General features: G+C 31.9%; 1 protein-coding gene across 8 annotated transcripts; it reads left to right on the top strand.

Moving 5' to 3' along the window:
* Positions 1-2,951: 2,951 nt before the first annotated feature.
* On the top strand, positions 2,952-20,061 carry LOC115234926 (monocarboxylate transporter 14). 8 transcript variants are annotated; one of them, XM_029806336.1, is made up of 13 exons: positions 2,952-4,173; positions 4,275-4,418; positions 10,830-10,980; positions 13,109-13,313; positions 14,780-14,920; positions 15,275-15,463; positions 15,752-15,995; positions 16,081-16,279; positions 16,948-17,115; positions 17,370-17,592; positions 18,090-18,329; positions 18,499-18,624; positions 18,901-20,061. In XM_029806336.1, the coding sequence occupies exons 2-13, from the start codon at positions 4,294-4,296 to the stop codon at positions 19,059-19,061; spliced, it is 2,172 nt and encodes a 723-aa protein (XP_029662196.1). In that variant the 5' UTR covers positions 2,952-4,173; positions 4,275-4,293; the 3' UTR covers positions 19,062-20,061. The 8 variants fall into 8 exon arrangements, with proteins under 8 accessions (XP_029662196.1, XP_029662200.1, XP_029662202.1 ...); XM_029806340.1 differs by lacking the exon at positions 4,275-4,418 and having other exon boundaries at positions 2,954-4,173; XM_029806342.1 differs by lacking the exon at positions 4,275-4,418 and having other exon boundaries at positions 2,954-4,173; positions 13,093-13,313.
* The last annotated feature ends 3,156 nt before the right edge of the window (positions 20,062-23,217 follow it).

Genomic DNA, 23,217 nt, shown 5'->3' with positions numbered 1-23,217 from the left:
TAACCGTGAAACCAGTTAAATCCTCCTCGCGCTATTTCGAGAAAACCAGAATGAAATATTTATTATAACAACGAAATCGCAAACAAGATTGCTCACCATCAGGAAATATCTTAAGTGTAAAACCGCCGTATTAAAGTATACGACAAACGTGTGCTCGATCGGAAATGAGATACAATCTAAGAATCGCCGAGCCTCTCGTTTTTTCCCTCTTTTTTTTTTTGTACATACGTTTTCCAAAGAGGGATAAGAAGGGGCCCAAGCGTTGCATGGCCAAGCCTCGCGAGTAAGTAAGCTTGTACTTTCGTTCAAGCGGATAAAAGCAGGAGGGGGTTCGACGTGTTGCCGAGGAAATTGCGCGCGGGAGGTCTAGAAAAACGCTTTCGCGGGCAAGTCGCGAATCGTCGGCTAGCAAACCAGGGAGATTTCTGAACGACTACGAGTTATATCGCGCGTTGTCCGCCTATCAGTCCGTTTTCTTTATCGTCGGCTCTCGACGTACGAGAAGAAACGTGCGAACAAAGAGGTATATACGTGTGATATATTTTTGAAATTATACGCGCATATATCGACGAAGTTACATGGTATCGGGTAAGAAAAAGCGAAAAAACGGCGAATTTAGTAGTGTATCGGCAAGTATTGACGCAGAGAAGAGCGATAAAGACTTATTTTGTCCACGCAATGGTTTATTTTAACATGCATGACTGATAATGCATTGAATGACTCGCGCATGTGGACCACCGGCGTGTCGCGGATCGACTTGTCCGAGAGAAAGACAAACAAAACGATTTTGCTGAAAAATCGTGGAAGCGCTTTCAAGAAGAAAGACGCGTTTGCCTTGTCTGCCTGTGTGGTAAAGAGAAGATCATCGCGTGAGTTTGCGATCGTCTGGCACTATATTTTCCATTAAAAAATCGGAGTTTTAAAAAATTAAATACAAGATAAGATCAAATAAAGATATAATTTCTTGAATAATATAAAATATACCAATTATTTAGTAAAAAGAAAAATCTATACAGGATGATATTTTCGCATACTAATAAAGCTAATTTTACAAACAAAAGAAACATTTTTTTTAGTTATTCGATTTTTCGTTTATGTATATTATTATTTTTAATAGACCTAAAATAATATATTTCTTAATTTCTGGACACATATATGTACTTTTAGTGTCATTTGTGGTTAATTTAAAAAAAAATAGATGCTCATCCTTTCCGCACATTTATTCTTCTACTTTCATAGAATGCTCATAAAATTATAAAAAATATTGTTTTCTCAAAAGAGCGAAAAAATATAAGCTATTTTGCAAACACCAGCGTTGATCAAAATCATGATTAATTAATGGATTATAGAAAGTCACGTTCACATGCCGCGCCAAATCGGCGACAGTGCGTATTTTTGCGTAGCACGATCTCGTATCACGCGCAACACGTGTTTTGCGAACCGCCCTATAACAACTTTCTCGCATATGTTCCGCCGGTTGTCCTCGCGATTCCAACTGAATAATTATTTGCCGATGGTCGTGACGCGAGGCGACGCGACGCAGATCTACGACGGGTCTCCATCGTGGATCTCGATTGCGTCGAGATGGAAAATCGGGCTCGCCGGCGAACTTTTCACTCACTCAGGCCCGTAATCGCGTCGTTACGTCACGTGTGTCGCGCCATGCCACTGTTACCAACACGCTTGGAAACATCAAAAACGAGTTGTGCTCGCGTTCGGCGACATATGCACGTACAATCTCCTGCTCTGTGAAACGGGTTATCGGACAGTCGCCTCCGCAATCCTTATCGTCGATCGACGGCACTTGCGCCGTCGTATAATTGACGTACGACACGACGCCGGCTGCGCGCATCCGGTCCAGTACGCGACTCTCGAAGCTTTAATTATTCGATACGATTTTTAATCTCCATAATTTTAACTTTATCTCTTTCTGTTCTCGATATTTTATCCTATAGTATGAAAATTTTTCACACGAAAATTAGTTTCTTCAATTTTATATACGTCTGAAAAAAGATATACGTTCGGAAATTTTATATTTTATTTTATATATTACTAATTTATTGCATAAGTTTTCTCATAACACTTTTCGTTCGGTCTCTATATATATCGTCTTGCAGTTTAGGAGGAGATAAGAACGATCGGAAACTATTAATCATGTTTGTCGTATTCGTTCATCACAGTAGATTCTGTAGAAACAAATGAATGACTCAATCGTGCGATATGATAATTTGATCGCGATGCAATTTCTAAAAGCGCATACACCTCGATGCACGTTTGGCACTCACTGTTAAGGTTAAATTTTGCATAGTCAGAAAAAAATATAATGTACACGTATATTGCTTAGGTTGTCTCGGTACATAAGGTTTTATTTAGTTATGCATAGCGCATACTTGGTTGAATTTGAGAGGCATGTCTGCGATCTATAATAAAAGCTCGCACGCTATGAATACCTACGTACATACTTGTGCGTGCTACCACATAATGTAAATCTGAAATATAAGACATGTAAATTTGAAACTTGATATTGAAGCTACGAACTACTCATAGATCTTTCTAATAAAACCGCGAAATGAAAGAAAAAGTGATTGTTGGAATAGCGTTTGAATTTTTATATTATTTTATATCAAAATTTGTGTGCCTGATAAGCGATAACAACGATATTAATCATCATTGTTACGTTACATAATATTATTAATGTTTCAATTTTATTTATTTTATATTATGATGTTTGTATTATATATGTGTTTTATCTAAAATATAACAAATGAATTATATATTCTGGTGTGTTATTCTATTAAAAAAAAATCATCTTTTACTCACGTTTTTTTTTTTTATATTTTTTATATACGTTATATTTTTTTAATGGAAACTTATTGTTAGTAGCAAGCAAGTGTTGTTCCGCCTCGCTGTGAAATACAAACGCGCCATCGAATTTAATTAAAATTTACATAATGTATTCGTGTAATCAGCGAACGATATCAGTGATACGTGTAATAAATAGACGCAGTCATTTGATTTTTTGGCGACCTATTTCACTCACACTGTATGTCAGATTCTTATGATATTTCCATACAATATATCCTGTACAATATCCTTAAACAAATAAAAATTATATTGCGCGCTTACAACATCGAATTCATCTTTATGTTTCGTCAATCTTATTTTTATATCTGTTTATGAAATGCTCATAAGATTGTTAACGATCGCGTTTAATTTTCGTATGATCTCATCCCGAGAATGTGCCGATGCATAAAATGACTGTAGAGATTTAGGACAATCATTAAATTTGCAATAAATATGTAAATAACGATTTATTCACAAAGTGATGGCCCAGAATTTTCAGCACCGAAACTTTCTACGATCGTTACGTCATTCCAAACATGTGTCGCGACAGGACAGATACGAATTAAGTAATCAGTGTTTCGTTCCAGTGGGCATTTAAAAATAATGTGCGATCCAATTGTAATTATCAACTACAATTTTGGAATAGAGCATCAGTTTCAAAGTATTCATGTCTCTTTTATCTAAACGTATAACGTTTGCTCGCGAATAAAAACAATATATTATTAACAATTTGATATTAATCTAATATCTTTTATTAATGCCGAATTAGTTTACATGCCGTTAATTCACATATATCAATCAGTTAAATAATTCATTGTAATTAAAAATGAAGAAATATTACAACGTGATTGACTTACATTTTCACGCTTGTATCAATTCTCGAGTGACTTTTCAACTCGACTAATCGAGAAATTTTTTCAAAGATTGTGTAATCTCATAATCTCTGATTAGTTTCGAGCAAAGCTTGCATTGTTTATCGGGCAAAAGGAGTTTTCGTGAAGAAATATCGTGAAACGAGAAAACAAGAGGAAGGAGAAAAGTGGAAATCTTTTGGATATCTTGTGCCAATGGCACCGACGGAATCATCGCGACACTCGCAACACATCCACTCCGAAATGACCAATCTGACATCCCGTCGTTATCACCGACCGACGTAAAGTCGCGCCGTTCGGAATCGGAGCGCGTGACACTTTAGTACATGCGTTTGCACGCATCTACGCACACGCGCGCGCGCGGCCGAGTGGTGTGTCTCGTCTCTTCGGCTCTCTTTTTCCTTTCGACTTCGGATCTTCTCGGCAGTCGGTGACAGTGATTCGAAAAGATAGATAGGTAATGTGTCTCCGTTTTTTTATGTCAATCGCGTTTTATTTTATTAAGAGAAAAAGAGAGAGAGAGAGACAAAGGCGTAAAAATCAGTTGATATTTTATAGAAAGTGTGTGCGCGCGAATATGGAAAAAGCGTGTAAAAATTGTGACGGATCCGATCCCATATGTAACCTCATGTGGAATTTCTTCTCTGCGAGTGTTTCCCGCGTAGACTTGGCCACGCATGCGTACGCAACGCGCGATTACACGTGCGAGTATTTTCCTGTCGATAAACCGTCGTAAACCACGATCACGAGAAATCAATGAAAATCCACAAGTATCGTTATTCATGCGATATATTCGATTAATCGGTAAACGCGAGTGTTTGCGCGCAGCTGCTTAAGGAAAATCGAAACTTCTGTTTAATATTTACTTAATATTAAAATCGACAATATGCAATATTCGAGCATACAATTGATGTTATTGTGTCAAGAATCATGACAGGAATAACTAAATGACCGCCAGAATTTATTGATGTAATTATAAATCAATGGATATATGTACAATATATCCGTACGATTTGTCTGCATTGTTGTGCGGAATTGTGATCTGCTCTCTAATAGTTATTTTTAGATTCGAAGTATTCTTATACCGACACGCAGCATGACGACGTAATTGCTCGAGAATCTCGTGGATCTGATGCAGAATTGATCTCGAAACAAATATAAATCAGTTTTTTTCTATTTTTCTTATTATATTGTCAAAAAACTCTTTTTAAAATTCTATTAAATATTATCGCTTTTTTTAATGTATATAATAGAAATATATAGGTATTTTTATCAATCTCTTATCGCATCTTATTGAGTACCGTTGCTTTTACTTGCGTTTATTACGTTAGAAAACCATTTTTATTTATTAATTAAACCTTGCAATATAAAATTATTATATTAATTACATAAACCTATTTATTGTTAGTTGCATATAAACATCATGGATGGCTATAAAATAAAAAAATAATTTTTGGCGCGAATTTTTTTGCAATACGCAGGTATCCAGAAAAATATTTTATAAATTTGGAATATATCTTCGTGCGCAGATGTTTTTTTAACTACGGAATTTAATCGGAATGTCAGAACGCAAGGTAAAAGTTGCTTCAAGAGAATCAAGATGATTATGATGATATTTTTGATAGAGTCAGGCCATCATCTGGTTCCTTCTCGGCATATTTTCTTTTTTTTACATCATCGAGCATGATGGAATCCGTCCACTTCATTACGTGGAATTTAAAAATTAATCAACAAGTCGTGCGACTTGAAAGACTTTTATTTAAATGATATTTCTTTCGCCCATACCTGATAATCCTGCACCAAATGTTGCAGAGACTATATTATTTCGTGTGCGTAACAAATATGAAATACCAAGACTTGATTAAATTAATGCGCTAAAAATATAACTTTAAAAGTAATATATATATGGCTATCAATTATAAATTTTCATAAAATATATTTATAGTAATATCTTAAAACATCCTACAAATATCCTGAACCATCCTGGACATATTCAGGATGATCCTGAGGACGTTTTGTGCTGTCTGGGTTTAATTATTAAAAAGATTATTTAACAAATTTCTCTCTCTTTTTGAAATCAAATCTCAATTATCCATCCATCAAAGAGCATGCAAACATTAATCACACATTAGCATACCAGATTTTCTGTTTAATTTGTATCTTTGAAAAAACTTTCGGTGACTCATCTTAACTGGAGAATAAAGAGTAAAAACAAAAGCGCGAGAAGGATACGGTTTAATAGCCTGTCCGGGGTTATTTCTGGAGTGCTTTGCATAAATTTTCAAAGTGTGTGTTGTTATCGTCAATTGCAAGTATTGTTAGTAAATAAATGCAGAGCACGCGAAATCGTCAGATAAGTCCCCTCGAACTTTGGCCCCGATATATGGTTCAACTTCTCCCCCCTTCTTATTAGTGATGATATACACGGAAAAAAAAAAAAAATTAGCTGCCGTAGCTAAAAACTGCGTGTGGTAACTAGCTTTCAGTCGTAATATATGGACAGCGAAGATCTTAGCTGTGACACCTATTTATTAGGTGCAACAGCAAACCGTTTTGCTGCAGTTTAGAAATTTATTTTGCAAACCATGATTAGCTATGGTAGCGAAAATTTTTTTTTCCGTGTATGTATGAAAAATATATTGTCAAACTAGTTTAATGAACAAATAAATCAGTCTTAAGATTCATCTTGAAAAAAATGATATTGACGTTTTGTTTTTGATTTTCAATAATTTTCTATACGCTGATACGTTTAATTAAACCACAATAAATTGTGATTATAATAATATCGAATGATTCTAATAATAATCGAATTTAATATATTTTACAATAATAATTTAAAGACTATCCGCAAAGAACATATGTTCCGATGATCAGATTTTTGTAATAATGTTTGTGAAATTTCGAAGAACGATCGTCACTCTTGCGATAATTATGTTATTGCAAATAGGCAGTGACAGCGCAAATCGGTTCACGCGTATCAATGTTTATTAACGTCTGATTGAATGAACGAAAATTGGATTTTTACATGTCATCGGTTCGCAATGGAAAATTTGGCGAGTGAAGGTACGGAATAAGATTGTAAATATCTCGGAAAGAGCCAGATCATAAAGAGTAGAGTGGACGCCTTCTATTTGAGTGTGATGTCGTTTATTATACTTAGCGAAATAGTCTGGTCAGCGCGCATTTTATATAGTCTATTAGAAACATATTTTACGATAACTCTCGCGAATATTGTGCAGTTTAAATGTATCGCGATCAAGGGAACAATTTACTACGTTTCTAATTTTGTTCTAACAATTCTATCAATCTTTTCAACAAAAGCGCAATTTACGAGAACCCGTAGAAAAAAATAAAATAAACACGCAAACGCTTTTCAGATATTAATAAAAATATTGCTTGCATATATGTTCTTTAAGGCTTATAACGCTTTAAGAGGTAACAATTGATCATTGATATACATCTCATTGTCAGGAATATCATCATTTCCTGTATATCACACTTGAAATCTAATTTATATACATACAAAATATGGAAATACTGTGACAACACCAGACTCTAAAAATAAAGAGTTATATATCAAATTAAAGAGCTTGAAATAACGATATGACAAAAATAATTCGAATAGCGACAAATCAAATAATCTGTTATAATCAATATTCTTCACGTTTTTGTAATACGCAATTAAAGAGAGATTATTTATTAAGTGAACTGTATGTTTTATGAAATTAGAAATATTATACATTTCCATATTAAAATCTTATATGATAATATCATTAAAGGAATAAATCACAAGAATATAGAAATAATTAAAAAAAAAAGGAAGTGGTTCGCGTATTCTATGAGAAAGGAGACACAAAAAAGCATATTGCAATACAAGACCATAATGTAAAATCTATAAAATACATTATTGTTGCGACTGACAATTTCGCATAATTCACGCGTGCCAACTTTCGCGGTAATTACTTCGCTTGTCAATAAAAATCTTGCCGCTTCACTTTGTGGTCGCGATAATGCATAAAATACGCTATATCTTTGTATTTTTTACAAGCAGCCACGCTTACAATACCGCGTTGTTTAAACGATAAAAATGTATCACCGAGTATGAGTAAGTATTGCATTCTCTTTATTCCCCTTAGAGGAGGATATAATAAGCGTCATTCGGCGTTTAGGCGAGCTTGGTCACGTTGCAATCACAATTATCATTATGAATGTTTGATCTTTTCATTATTCCATCGCGAATGATAATTCCCTTTGAAGTGCCGGTAATTTATTGCCAATCGATGCAATGCTCACGTGGCGTTATGATATATTGTAATAAAACTATGGAGTTTTATTGGCATTTTATCTTTAGTAAAAAATATATAAGATGGTGTCTGCTTACTCGACAAGTACTTAGGCATAATTTATCAACGAGTTAGCAGAACTGCATTGTGCGTTCCGCATCGATAATGATTTATCTCGACGCGTTTAAAGAGGTAATCAGCGTTCTTGTAAAAAACCATCCCCATTTCTAGAACAGCGATTATGAGACCATGTCTGAATCTTTGCGATTGCCTCGTTTCATCACATTTTTCTTTCCCGTCTCTCCATTACGACTTTCTTTATTACCATTGACGTGAATCTTTACGTCATAATAGCGGGAACATAATGATATCTTGTGCATATATGTAAATACTTTGCCTTATATGTATGTATCGCACGATGTATGTTTCGTTTTAATAGTCTTATTTTTTTCAAGCCAAATTTATGACAAACAAAATAAAAAGAATGTAAATATAAAATGCGCGATAAGTAGTCTTCGATTGTAACTCAATCATGATAGAGAACTCATTTTTTTGTGCAATGCCAATTATACATTAGTGTAATATGTAAATGATACGATAATAATCTGTATCTTATCTAAAACTAAAAAATCGGCATTACGTTATTGATTACATCTAAGATAGCTCGGATCATGAATAATTACGTTTGCGTTCTAGTTTTTACATTGTGTGTTAAATAATAGTGCAATATAATATCAATCAAAGTAATATTTGAGATAATAATTATTAAATATGCGCGATTATAGCTAAGTATAACAATGCGTAATGCTAATATATAAGTAAAAATAAATAAATAAATTATTAATATAAAACTAGACAAAATATCAAACAAAAAATAATTAAGAATAATAATAAAATAATATATTTTCCGGTAAAATGTTACGTTTATACTTATTATATTACAAACCGATGAGTTTAGCATCAATATTATATTTTATTTAAAGCTATTATATAATTAAATGAAATTGATCGAAAAAAAAAGGTGAATAAAGATTCAGAATTTACTTTCTTCTTTCGCAAATTATCGCTTAACAAGAGAGTGTAAAATAAACGAAGTCACGCTAAAAATAAACATATTCGTTATCAATTAACAAAGTTTACACATTTCCGTTTATATGGCAGCTGCTGTACATAATATAGCTTTTTGCAAATGTCGCGCGTGCGGGAAAAATGAGGTCGTATTTTTTTTTGATATTGTATCCGAGAGATAGACAACATACACATACATGTGTGTGCAATATACATATATTCACATGTATAACATATATTGCGAAGCATTATAAAATTGGTATTGAATATAAGATAGACGCTCCAAATTGTGCAGAAGTTATTTGTGTGTTGTGTATCAGAAATAAATATTTTCTCGGGCTTATCTTATCGTCGATTTATAAGATACAAGATACTTAAAACATGGCAATATTTCAGACGTGTTAAACATCATTATAATGCTTATTTCGCTGTCTAGTAAATAATTACAACGAACCATTATTTTATTATTCCAGTTTAATCACACAACACACACACACTAGCACATAACATATATCCTACCTACTACTAAGTTACTAAGTCGTACATAATTATCCTAGTTACTGACAATGAGTCGTATTTTAATTATGAATTCTTTGAATTTCTGTCAATTTAGCGTCTCTCTATACCTAATTAATCGTGAGGTCAACGATTTATATAAACTATAAACGATTGAAATATTAAAAATCTTTTCCAAAAAATTAATCACTTTGAAGTATATACATATAATAAAATTTATTTAATTTTAATAGACTTTTTAGATTTTATATTTATTTTAAATTAATTTCAAAAGTATTTAATATGTAAAATTAACTAATAATACAATAATTTTGTTTGGCATTCTTGATAAAAAAATCAATTCTAAATTAATCAAGAATTTTTTTATGAAAGCTAACTCCGCTTGACTCTGTTTAATACCAAAACGACTGGTTGCGATAGCGAAATCATTTTAATTTTATAATTGTTTGGTTATGCATTTTTCTTCTGATAAGGTAACTTATTGCAATGTCAGCATATAGATTATATTTCTCATTATTAATTTCCGTAATTAATAATAACATATCACGTGTCACCGATAAAAGATTTTTTCTTAAAACGAATCAATTAGAAATATTATTTTTTTCTCACAACTTATATTAATCTTTGATATTAATTCTTCGATTAAGTAATTCTTATTAAGTATGCATTGCTCGACATTGTATTTTATGAACACACTATATGCTCAAATAGTAAAACGATAATATCTGTTCGCGGAAACACAACGTATTCTTTTTAAGAAAATAATCTTAAATGAACTAGATATTTATATGATAAGAATCATTCAAGTTTAATCGTATTACGATATGAGAGATAATCGCAAATATCGCATAGATATATGCTGTAAATATTGTTTAATGAAAATTGTGAAATTATTCTTTTTATCATATACAATCCTAACATTTATATACAATTACTACACAAATATTTTAAAAATTCTTTTTCCAAAATTAATATTTTATAAAAAAACGTTTGATTCGAAAGCGTTCGAATACTTTGATCCCATATAAAATCTTTTTTTCGCGTCTTTGAGAGAGAAACAGAAAAAAAAAAGAAAAAGAAAGATCTTTAATACAATTCCAATGTTCACACAGATATATAAGTTTTAAATTTTCTGTAGTACCTCACTTCTCAGGTCATGTAAAATTGCATTTATTACATCCGTTTTTTTTTTGTTTTTTTTTTGTTTTCTTTGTTACACGAATTTCAAGCAGCGAATGTGTTTCAGATATTTAAACGGCACGACAATGTCGACGACGATAGCTAACAAAACGGAAGAGCAGATCTTCGACGCGAGCAAATTGCAGCAAAATGGTCGCAACTGCAACAAGATTGAGGAGCTGCAGCTCGAGGACATTAACGACAATAACAATGATGAGGTAAGCCGACGACGCGTAACGCGCGCACCGTAGGTGCGTCAAAATGTAAAAGCTGCAAAAAAACGCATCACTCGATTACTCGCGCCGCAGCTCCGGCAATCAGTATACCCGCGTTGAAAGTGACGGGCGGATCGTTGTACATACATATGCTATAAATTGCAAGCGCGATATCGCCGTATTTGCGACATACTAATGGATCCGATAGTCCTTGTCTCGTTGTGGGTCATCTAGAGGCGGACACGTACTCCCCGCTGAATTTTTCGTTATCAATCCGCTTCAAAGTTAACAGCGCGAACTGTTGCTGCCTCTCGGTTCGCTCTTAATTTCATCGCGCGAACGATAATTAAAAAATCACCCTGATTTTTATACCGCGAATGACTGATAACACATTTTGCACGCGTACCTTTCGGACAACGAATCTCTCCAGATTACACGCCTGTGTTCTCGATCGTGAGAAAGTACTTTCGTACTCATCGATAGAGCCTCCGCAAAAATAAAAAAAAAGGACAATTTCCTGAGCTGTAAGAAACGCTTCGCGTCCTTTGGTCGCGATCGATTTAGATCGTTGAACATTACAGACAAGTGTTTTTCTTTCTTTTCTTATGAATTACAGTCACAACTGATAATATAGGTGATCGAAATGCAACTTGACTGTATAATTTTTAACTTGTTTAAGAACTTAAAGACATTGATTTCTCTTATAATTGTTAAATTCAATTTAATTTTCCATTAGATGAAACATTATTTTATAACAAAGATGAATATACCTTGTACGGTTAAGTTTATGTTTTAAGCGTGTGCGGCTTGGCAGTGAGTTGATAACTTTCGAAGTTTGGGTCACGAAACGGCCGAAATACTAAAGGCCGGCCTCTCGACGGCTTTCTGAGCGGCCTTGACCTTAGCACCTTGTGAATTTCTAGCGAGCGAACGTTGATGTTGAAATATCAGAAAACATCGCAAATTAACCGAGTTCGCCTTGATAAATTATATCATATTGTATCGTATTTTCTAACAAGAAAAAAAGCAACTCTCTTACGTAATGATTAGGATCCTTAAATATTTTATTAATGATTGAGGTATGAAAGTTCTAATTTTTTGGTTTGTTTTGTGCAAAACAGTCATGCAATTTTTTCGGCTAATACGAATACGACGCAACATCTACAAATCGCAAAAATATAATTGTTTCTAATAATTATAAGAAATTGTTTGTTGCATAAGAGAAATATTGTATCATATTTAAATTCTATTGTAACGTACATTTTTTAAATTTAGATTTAAATTTAGATTAAAACTAATATATTCAGATTACAATAGCTATAGTTTATGAGTAATGTTTTCTTTATAAATTTCTTTTCTTATTTTTAAATAATTCATATCTAAGAATATTTTCGCTAATTTTATTGTTTTTAGCATCGTAGCTAAAAACATCGTATCTCTAATAATTATTTAAACAAACCCTCGTTTTCTTTCAAACGCGCACGAACATCGGCTGCACACATTTCCATTCTAATTAGGAGTCACGGGTCTTAAATTTCCATTATCACGTTTGTCTGTATAAATCCGAAGCAAGTGACTGTATTTTTTTCTCGAAAAACTGAATCACGGCAAATTCTAATTTGTTTATCATGTGATTGCCTACATATATTGCATATGAGAATATTATCCGCAATATTCTCATGTGTAATATCATATATGTTAATGTTTAATTTTTTATCACGTTGTTTATTCCTTGATATTGTAATAAAAAATAATTTTTTTTTGCATAGCTATATCCGCATTTTATTTATTTGACCTATCTAATGTAATAATTTTTAATGTAACTTTTTGTAATATTTTAATTTATATATATAATATAATATTTGACATCTTGTATATATACATAAGTGTGTATGATATCTTCTTACTGATATATGTATATCCTTGGTATTTTATCGATATAAAATCTCTAACTCTAACTCTTGAATACAGCACTATCTGGTTTGGATTGAAAATTCAAGCAAGACATAATCGCAGCAAAATTTGTTTGTACATGAAAATGATTATTTTGTGACTATTTAGCATAAATACACATCTAATGAGTTTTTGCTAGATACTTATGAATCACTGTAAAAGTTTTGTGGATCAACAGACCATCGAAGTGGAAATGGTGGTACCACCTGACGGAGGATGGGGCTGGGTGATCGTCGCAGCCTCTTTCATGTGCAACTTTTTCGTCGACGGTATCATCTTCAGCTTCGGCGTATTCCTGAATGAGATCGCGGATGCATTTTCCATATCGAAAGCGAGAGTCGCGCTCGTCGGCTCATTACAAACTGGATTTTATCTCATGGTTGGTTAGTAGCGACATATATGTAAAATTTAATAGCAAGTCCAGATATTAATTTTAGAACCCTGGATTCAAATAGTATTTAGTTTTATAATAAAAACATGCAATGATATTTTTGTACTTATCAGAAAATTTAAAATAATACTTTTTCGCTCTGGTGCTTCAATCTCATGCTTTTGTTTCTTCTTAAGATTTTAAGATTATTTTTCAGATAAATATAAAATATGTAATTATACATATATTTTAGATACAAGATTCTATTATCTTTAGAGTTTATGCTTCCTTTGATATCGAATCACAATATTAACACAATATGTTTTGTACAAGACGCCGAAAATACACGATAAGAATAGCTGTATTTCTGCTAAATGTACGCAACTGATAAGCCTGTTTGTAAAATATTAGCGATATAATAAACTCGTATTTGGAGTCTTCCTGATATATATCGGGTCGATCAATAAAGTAACACATGACACTTGTATTTGCACCAGAATTAGCATAGGAATAAGTAACCGTTTGTATGATCAGTCTCAAGGATTTTTGCAGTGCAATCCAGAAAAATAAATACGCAGGAACTTTTCCATTCAGCGCTTAATTTAACGTACAATGAATGCTTTTAATAATGTTTAACACTTTTAAGCTATAATCTCAGATTAGCGATAAGATAAATCAATAATTAATAATCACATTTCATAAATATTAAACGCTTAATAGTTTAATTACATTCTAGTGTGTATATATATATATATCTCTAATGACTCTAATTTAAGATCTGAAAAAAGTACATGACAATTTATACGTCATTATGAAAAATACTGCGAACCTTTCATGTAGAGCACGTCTGTGTCAGAATTAGCATAGCAATGCATAAGTGCGCGGCAAAAATACACTTAATTACCCGTGATGATAAAGAGTAGTAGGAGTTTTTAAAGAGTTGTTTTCTACAATTTATCTTTAATACTGTGTGTTTCCGACAAATTAAGTATATATAGATATTTTACATATTTCATAAGCGCAATTTTTTTTTACTATTATGCTACATCAAAATATCCATTATTTACTATATAAAATTAATAATTACTAATATAAAATTAAGCTCTAGATCAATATTACTCGAAAAAGAAACTTGAAATTATTTCAAATATGACACGTTGTCATTTCATATTACGTGATATCATTATCACGGTATATTAATAGAATTACTTATAAATATAAGATATATATGTTATTTCTACAAATTTCCTGCGTTGCCTGTTATTAACGATTTGTGCTAATTGTAAGTTAGCATATTGTCAAATAATCAATATACACAACATATCCCTAAAAAAGTCAATTAGGATTGGATCGATAATAAAAGTTTAACGAGTGATTTGCATATATTTCCATTTGACCGGATACCTGAAGGCTAAAGATCTATAATCATCGGCGAAATGAACCATCGACGTAAATTAAATTATGTATTATCTTTTTCAGGTCCCTTCGTATCTGCCCTCGCCAACCGATACGGGTTTAGACTAGTGGCGATATTAGGAAGCGTAATAAGTTGCATCGCCTTCGTCCTTTCGTATTTCAGTACCTCTATCGAATTTCTCTACATTTCTTATGGCGCTATCGGTAAGTAAAATCTTTTTGTCTCAGATATTTCTTATCACCGCAGTTATCTGGCGTCTCCATCGAGAGTTTCTTACAAAGTCTTCTTACATATACACGATATTTTCAATTATTTTTTTATTCAATCTTCCGCGAAAGATTCTTTGCGAGATTCAGGCCGCATCTTGTATTAATATTTCGATATCGATATTATCGATGAAGATATTGGTATTTTGAGATATTTTAAAATTTTACATCATATATTTTAAAATAATGCATAAAAATTCAATCAGATTTTAAAACGAAAGCATAAATATTAGTAGAGATTTATATACAAACATTCTTTATTTAACACAAAACTTTCTGCCAAAAACTTAGGTGGTATCGGTGCGGGACTGATATACGTACCAGCCGTAATAACCACCGGATTTTATTTCGAAAGATGGCGAGCCTTAGCTACAGGTATCGCAGTATGTGGCTCTGGTATCGGTGCATTTTTACTTGCGCCGATTTCGGATATACTCATAAAGAATTTCGGCTGGAGGGGAGCTCTGTTATTTCAAGCAGGTGAATTTTATATATAATGTTTAAAAAATTCAAAGACAATTACAGTATCCATTACAACAATCTCTCTATATATAATCTATTATTAAGAAATTATTAATATAGATTAAGAAACATATGTTAATTAATAAATGTTTATATCGATAAATATAACATTATATATATATTTATATTTTTATATTAATATTTATTAAAATATTATTAAAAAATATAAAATAAAATTATATATATTAGTATCAATATTGGTTTAAACATATGGATAATAGAAGAAACGACTTATGTGACTTAAAGGCATGCTGTTAAATTGCGCCATATTCGGCGCAATGTTCCGTCCTTTGAAACCAACGCGGATTAAGGTGAAGAACACCCCGGAAAACGCCGCGCTCGAGATAAAAACCGCGTTGATGGGAAAGGGTGTGTCAACGACCTCGTTACACTGTGTGCAACCGAATAGAAGCGGTTTCTTCGGCACGAATAATAACACGGAATATCCGACGGCAGCGGAACTTTTCGGAAGTAACCCTAATATAGTAAAGTAATAAACGCGAAAGATTTCACTTACATGACAATCTTTTTTTTTTAACGCATCGCGTCACGGGATTCATCGATTTCTGTTTCAGCGCGTCCAAGTCCTTGTACTCGCTGCACAAGGTGCACGTGGACACGCAGACTTTGGAGAGGAAGGTGAGCACTTCGGAGAAACGGCTATCCGCCCCGATATATCCCGACTTGGATGTTGTAAATAACGAAGAAAAGATCGCCGAAGAGAACAATCTGCTCAGCGGCGACTTGGAACGATTAAACGGAAAAGTACCAACGGTAAGATCGATATATATGTTACAGGAACAAAAAAAGTCAAGCGCCATAAATTCACACAATTTGCAATTAACCTGTAAACGGAAACAAACGGTTGTCTGAAAATATCAAAATTAATGATAAAGATGTATAAAATAATATAGCACATAAATATATAGTTTATCTAATTCGTTTGAGATGCAATCGCGATTGATTTCGATTTCGATAGAATACATAATTAAAGATTGTCTGCCACAGTGTAAACCTAAATGACGGATTAAAACAACAAAGTTGCAAAAATATTTAAATTTTACATCGAACTTGACTTTGAATAACTCGAATTCGTTAGTTCAGATTCTCGCGAGTTTCATTTATCTCTTTTGTTGTTTTCAAAGTGAAGGGTGTCTAAAATATATAGACGTACAAGAAAAAGCAACTATGTGTATTATTGCCAAGAAACGAAAATTTAGCACTTTTGAAGTTATATAAAAGTCAATTCGATGACCTAGAAAATCATCCAAGTCGACTCGTGAATTACTTACTTTTGTCAACATCTCTATTTTTGTTACAAAAAATTTACAAAAAGATTTAAGATATATGTATAATATTAATCGTACAACACGTATATAAGTAAATTTCCTATTTTGAAAATATTTTGAAACTACAAATATTCTATTTTATTTTTTTTTTAGATCCGCCGACATACGATTAGCGGAAGGCGTCTTCGAGCGAATTCGGAATGCAGTCAAAAATCTCTTAGAATGGGCAAACGAAATCCAAAAGATCCGCAGAGACCATTTTATAGAGACGATATTTTTTATGGTGGCTCTTTGAACAGACTTTCTCATTACAGATCGCAGGTAAATTCTACCAATTATCCTCGCAAAGTACTGTGACAAATATATATAATATATAATACTTTTATGTATATTAATCATATATCTAAAAAAATTATTTTTTGTGGCGCAAAATATAAAATTTGCTTCTTTCTAATTCTATAAAAACGCAAAATAATAAGTTAAACTACGTTAAATTTAAATTCATGTTAATGAATCCGCGATTTTATATAGATAACCATTTTACTTAGAATTATCAAAAGCTTGCAATTTTGCAGCAATCATCGGTCGGTTATCACATGTCAGTGACGCGATTGCCGACGGCAACGGATGTGGCCGAAGAAGAGAGTGGAAGTTGCTACCTGTGTCCAGAAAGCGTGCGACGAATTCTGACCACAATGCTCGATTTAAGTCTTCTAAAAAGCCCTTCTTTTCTAATACTAGCGATTTCTGGCGCCCTCACCATGATGGGCTTTTATACGCCTTTTATGTACGTGCCAGGTACGTATGTATATCGCGAATGATCAATAATATTTGTTCCTTTGTAACTTTTTTAATCACGTTTAAAAACATGTCAATTTTCAAAAGGACTTGTAAAGTAATACGTATCATCTAGAGAGAATTTTTTTCTAATAATATAACTTAACATAATATATATATATAAGATGCAAATAATAAATTAATAAAAGTCGATTAAAATAATTACTAAAAATAGAAAACAAAAGTAAGATAATAAGTAAATAATATTTACATTACAAAAACTGAACGAAAATGAAAATATAGATAAATGTTTCAAATTTTATTATTAAATTTTAAAATCGTCGCGCGCGCGTTATTAGTTATAAGTAATGTTTTTTGATATTTATAGTTCAAACAGTTAAAAGTGAAAGAATATCATTTATCTCCATATTATATTTCTGTAACATATTTTTTTGTGCGCGTTACTTCTTTTATTTAAAAAATAAATAAATATTTTTTTTTAATCGCCATCCTTGCAGATCGAGCCATAAAGGCTAACATCGACGCTTCTACGGCCATGTTCCTCGTTTCGGTAATTGGTATCGGTAACACTATCGGTCGTATCGTTTGTGGTTTAGCAAGCAGCTTGCCTGGAGTCAATGCTCTAGTCGTGAATAATATGTTTATCAGCGTCGGCGGTTTAGTCACAATATTGTCCGGCATTTCTCTGACGGAGGGATATCAATTCTTTTATGCAGCCAGCTTTGGCCTCAGTATATGTAAGCAATATATGGGCTCTTAAATTTTTCCTATAAATCTTATGGATATATCTTTTGTATATCATCTTATCTGATTCACAATGTTTCGATTTAAAATTTTTATATCCCGATTTGACTTTAATTTTATATTTATTTGGTTTGTAAAAATCATTTCTTTTTTTTTTTTTAGCTGTCTTTGCCTCTCTGAGATCAATTCTCGTTGTGGATCTGCTCGGTTTAGAAAAACTGACGAACGCTTTTGGACTACTTCTTCTGTTTCAAGGCGTGGCAGCGACTGTGGGCGCACCTCTCGCAGGTAATTAGAATCATACCGATCAACGATTACATTCATCGGAGTATATCTTCGCAAACTGCCATACAAAAAGTCCACGTTACTGGAAATAGCGCTGATTTACATCCCGCGACTTTTATCTGACAGCGATATCGAGCGATTCCAGGAAATATTTACACTGTTCGTTAAAATTATTCATTATATGTGCCGATTAAAAAATTGTGGCTTATGATTATTATCAATAAATCACAAAAGCTCGACGTCAATTCATCTAAATGATATTCACACATATGTAAACAGGTGCGTTCATGGATGCGACTGGAAGTTACGACGCCTCGTTCTATTTATCCGGCAGCTTGATGCTCGTATCAGCTGTGATTTGTTATCCGCTAAAAAGAATCAACATGTGGGAAAGGCGTGACGAAAAGCATCCAGTTGCGACGGATCTCTCCGCGTCCTGATTGAAGACGCAATGCTATGCCATACTCAATATACTCCGTTACGCCTGCTTATATGCATTATACATATTAATGCGTAATTTATAGCATGCGTTCGAATCGAAAATGTAATTATATCGTATGCGTTCACGCCACCGAATGAGTCAAATAAACAATCGATCTCGTGGCGCGATCGTTCGCGGTTGCTCGCGCTTAAAAACAGCTTCTTGGAGCAGAATCCGATTTTGTGTCTGGAAAATTTTTTCATCTTATAAGAAGCGAATACGCGAAAGAAAAGTGCCTTTGAATGCTTGTAAGCAGCACGACGAAACTTTAATCGTTTTCTTTGATTCCTTAACAGGATTGTATTTCATGAAGCGATACAAGAATTTTATCATTATGTAATTATAAATTTCTAGTAAGGGATCTATGCATTCCGTTGAACAGTGATTCCATTTTTCTGATATTATATAGAATGTTTCTCTTCTTTCGAAATAATAAAAAAATTGTTACAAAGTTGAATTTGATGAACTTTTTAACTTTCTATAAAAATAGAAAATTACTTTTACGCACACACACACATACACTCTGTTAATCTCTGTAATTGCTCCTTCTATTTACTTTCTATCTATTAGCAAAGAATAGATCATAAAAATATGATAGGAAAAGCCACTTTTCATGAAATAGGACCCAGATTCGATTACATTTACCTACGTCTTCATTTAATGTCAACAAGACACAAGATATTTGTGCTTCATATTTGGTGCAAAATTTAATTATTAAAAATTTGTGAAATTTTAAATTTATTATTTAAATTATGTTATGCATAACTTTCGGAAAACTTCCATTTAAATTGTTAATTTACTAATTCACTATCAAACACGATTCGCGAACAACATGAAATTATTAAGGTAATTGTGACATCACATTTGACTACTACTCAATAAAAAGGTGCTAGTATAATCATATCATTTAAATGTAATAGTAAAAATAATATTTATCATTATTTATAATTATAGGATTTATAATAATAAAAATTATTTAAGATAATAATTTATTTAATAGACGATCACACTGCAAAAATTGGTAATTAATTCTACCGTTGAAAATTGTGATGTCACAATTAGCTTAAATGAAACACAACAATACAAACAAGAAAAGAGTGTTGTCTTAATCAAGTATTCTTTCAGCAATAAAAATTTCGCGAGGAAGTAGAATGATGTGAATAGATCGAATTTGTTACAAATCAGTTGTGATAGTTTGTATTTTCATAAAGCGAAATTTTTCCCTTTCTCGCAAAAGAAGAGAAAGTTAAATAATATATGTTTTAATTATCATATGATATGTTAATTACAATAAAGTGCACATTTTATTTCGTATCTTGTTGGCCTTATATATAAAATATATTATACTGAAATGCTACATATAAACTGCCATGTATGTATCATATAACTATTTGCCTTTTATAAGATTTTATGTTAACATCTGCATCATTCACCTGTGTATATTTCATAAGTAAAAGTTAAGAAAAGAAAACAGAGAGAGAGGAGTGTATATATATGTATATCGCGTATCACGTTATACATATGATGTGTATTATGCATGTGTCCGTATAAATGCACAAAACGTGCATTTTTTCGATATAATATTATATAAAAAGACAGTGTATCAATTCATCTACTTTTAAAACTGGCTAAACCTTTCATTGTAAAATCCGTATTTACTTGTGGACTATTTTTGCAAAACTCAACAACTTATTTCGCAATGACATAATTAAAATTGTGTATTTTTTTTATATAGAAAAATTACTGCTTTCAAATGACTGAATTTTTTATTGGATATTTTCGTAAACGCGTTTTCGTATTCTTAAGATTATTAACACGTAAAAAATTACGGAGAATTTAGGTAATTTTAAAATTAACCAACTCGAGTATCAATTATGACGTTCTATCCATTACATGTAAGGAAGTTACTCAAAAGTAAAATCCGTTCCTAATGTTCCTAATTATTAATTCAAGTAACAAAAACGCACATATTATATATATTATTTTTATAAAATCATGTGCGCAAATCTTCGGAAATGCATTATGCGAAATTCGAAGAATTTATACCAAGGGAAAATAATATTGTTGAGAAAATATCATGTGTAAATTTAAAGATTAAAATACGTTAAGAAAATGAAATTCATAACATAATTGTATCATCGTTTATATCTATCTTTACCATATCCTAATCTATTCGCTTATCAAAATTGGCAAAAAATATTTTTTTGATATAAATATCTATTTTAATATAAATATAAATACCTATATTATTTTTTGTAAAATTTGGAAACATATGGCGATCTTTCTCATAAAAGTTTTCTTAAGCAATCAACTTATTTAATACTGTTAATGATTACAACTATCCCGAAAATGCATGAATATGCTCAGAAATATACGAAAACTGTTTTAGAATAAACAGAATTTTCAAAAAGCGACTAGCATTTCATCTGGATTCGTATATGTATGTTTGATGATGACTATTTTATTTTAATTAATATTTTTTGCTTTGAAAAAGTAAAACTCTTTCTAGAACTGACGTAAAACTATAAATCTTTTTAAATCTGACGGAAAATAACAAGGGAAATGTCGCAGAACAATCATGTGCGCAAATCTTCGGAAATGCATTATGCGAAATTCGAAGAATTTATACCAAGATAAAATAATATTGTTGATAAAATATCATGTGTAAATTTAAAGATTAAAATACGTTAAGAAAATGAAATTCATAACATAATTGTATCATCGTTTATATCTATCTTTACCATATCCTAATCTATTCGCTTATCAAAATTGGCAAAAAATATTTTTTTGATATAAATATCTATTTTAATATAAATATAAATACCTATATTATTTTTTGTAAAATTTGGAAACATATGGCGATCTTTCTCATAAAAGTTTTCTTAAGCAATCAACTTATTTAATACTGTTAATGATTACAACTATCCCGAAAATGCATGAATATGCTCAGAAATATACGAAAACTGTTTTAGAATAAACAGAATTTTCAAAAAGCGACTAGCATTTCATCTGGATTCGTATATGTATGTTTGATGATGACTATTTTATTTTAATTAATATTTTTTGCTTTGAAAAAGTAAAACTCTTTCTAGAACTGACGTAAAACTATAAATCTTTTTAAATCTGACGGAAAATAACAAGGGAAATGTCGCAGAACAATGTGAGACACTTTGACTTCTCAATTTGTCTTGAGGCATTTTTTTAATTTAACGACCAGAGAAAATTATTTGTTTAAGCTATCAAGAATTATTGGAATTATTAAAAATAAAACCAGAACTCTTAATTATTTATGAATTTTCACAAAATATAATACGGCAGCTTCACACGCACACACATACATATGATACAAGATCAATTCATATATTCCGCTAGTGATAGTATTCTATGTACTTGTAATTAACAACAAACCTTTGTCAATACGTCAAAGTCATGCAATTCCATCTCCTAGGAGAGGATGTGAATCATATGTCGACGCAAGAAATCGTGAATTATCACGTAGCCACGAACTAGTCTCATTTGCAATGTGATATGCCTCGAAAACAAACATATTTACCGCGAACGAAGTGACGCATCATGCTATACATCAGATACATAACAGAAGGTGGAATATAGTGGAAATGCAAACGATGTTTTTCTTCGACATGACATATGCAAAGTGCATCGACATGCTGTGTTATTTATTCTAGAAAACCGAATGCTGAGTGAGACGCATAAATTACAATGTTTATCGAAAGGCCAGATGGCATACTTCTATCAACGTTTCTAGAAGACAAGTCGTATTATTGTGTGAGTTTATGAAATAAAAGGTGAAAATTCTTCCTTAATATCAAAAACGATGGAATAAGCAATAAGAACACGGATGCAAATATGTATGAATAGAGCCAGCGCTGGCTCTAAATTGCTATTTGTATGTTAATTATTATGTATGAATTGTTAGATCTTTGAGAATTTTTTTATGTAAATTATAAATGTTTGTTTTATATATAAACAATTTTATAGAGTGTTATCCTTGCATTTTTATAACAAATTATTTTTAATTTGAAGCGCAGTTGTATTATTTCGTTTTTTTGCTATTACTCGCATGTTTTCGACTATTTATTTTCAACTACTTTTTT

Source organism: Formica exsecta, unplaced genomic scaffold, assembly GCF_003651465.1.
Source record: "Formica exsecta isolate Colony F162 unplaced genomic scaffold, ASM365146v1 scaffold21, whole genome shotgun sequence".
Classification (NCBI taxonomy): Eukaryota; Metazoa; Arthropoda; class Insecta; order Hymenoptera; family Formicidae; genus Formica; species Formica exsecta.
Note: the sequence above shows the minus strand (reverse complement) of the source record. Positions and strands in the feature narration are given on the sequence as shown.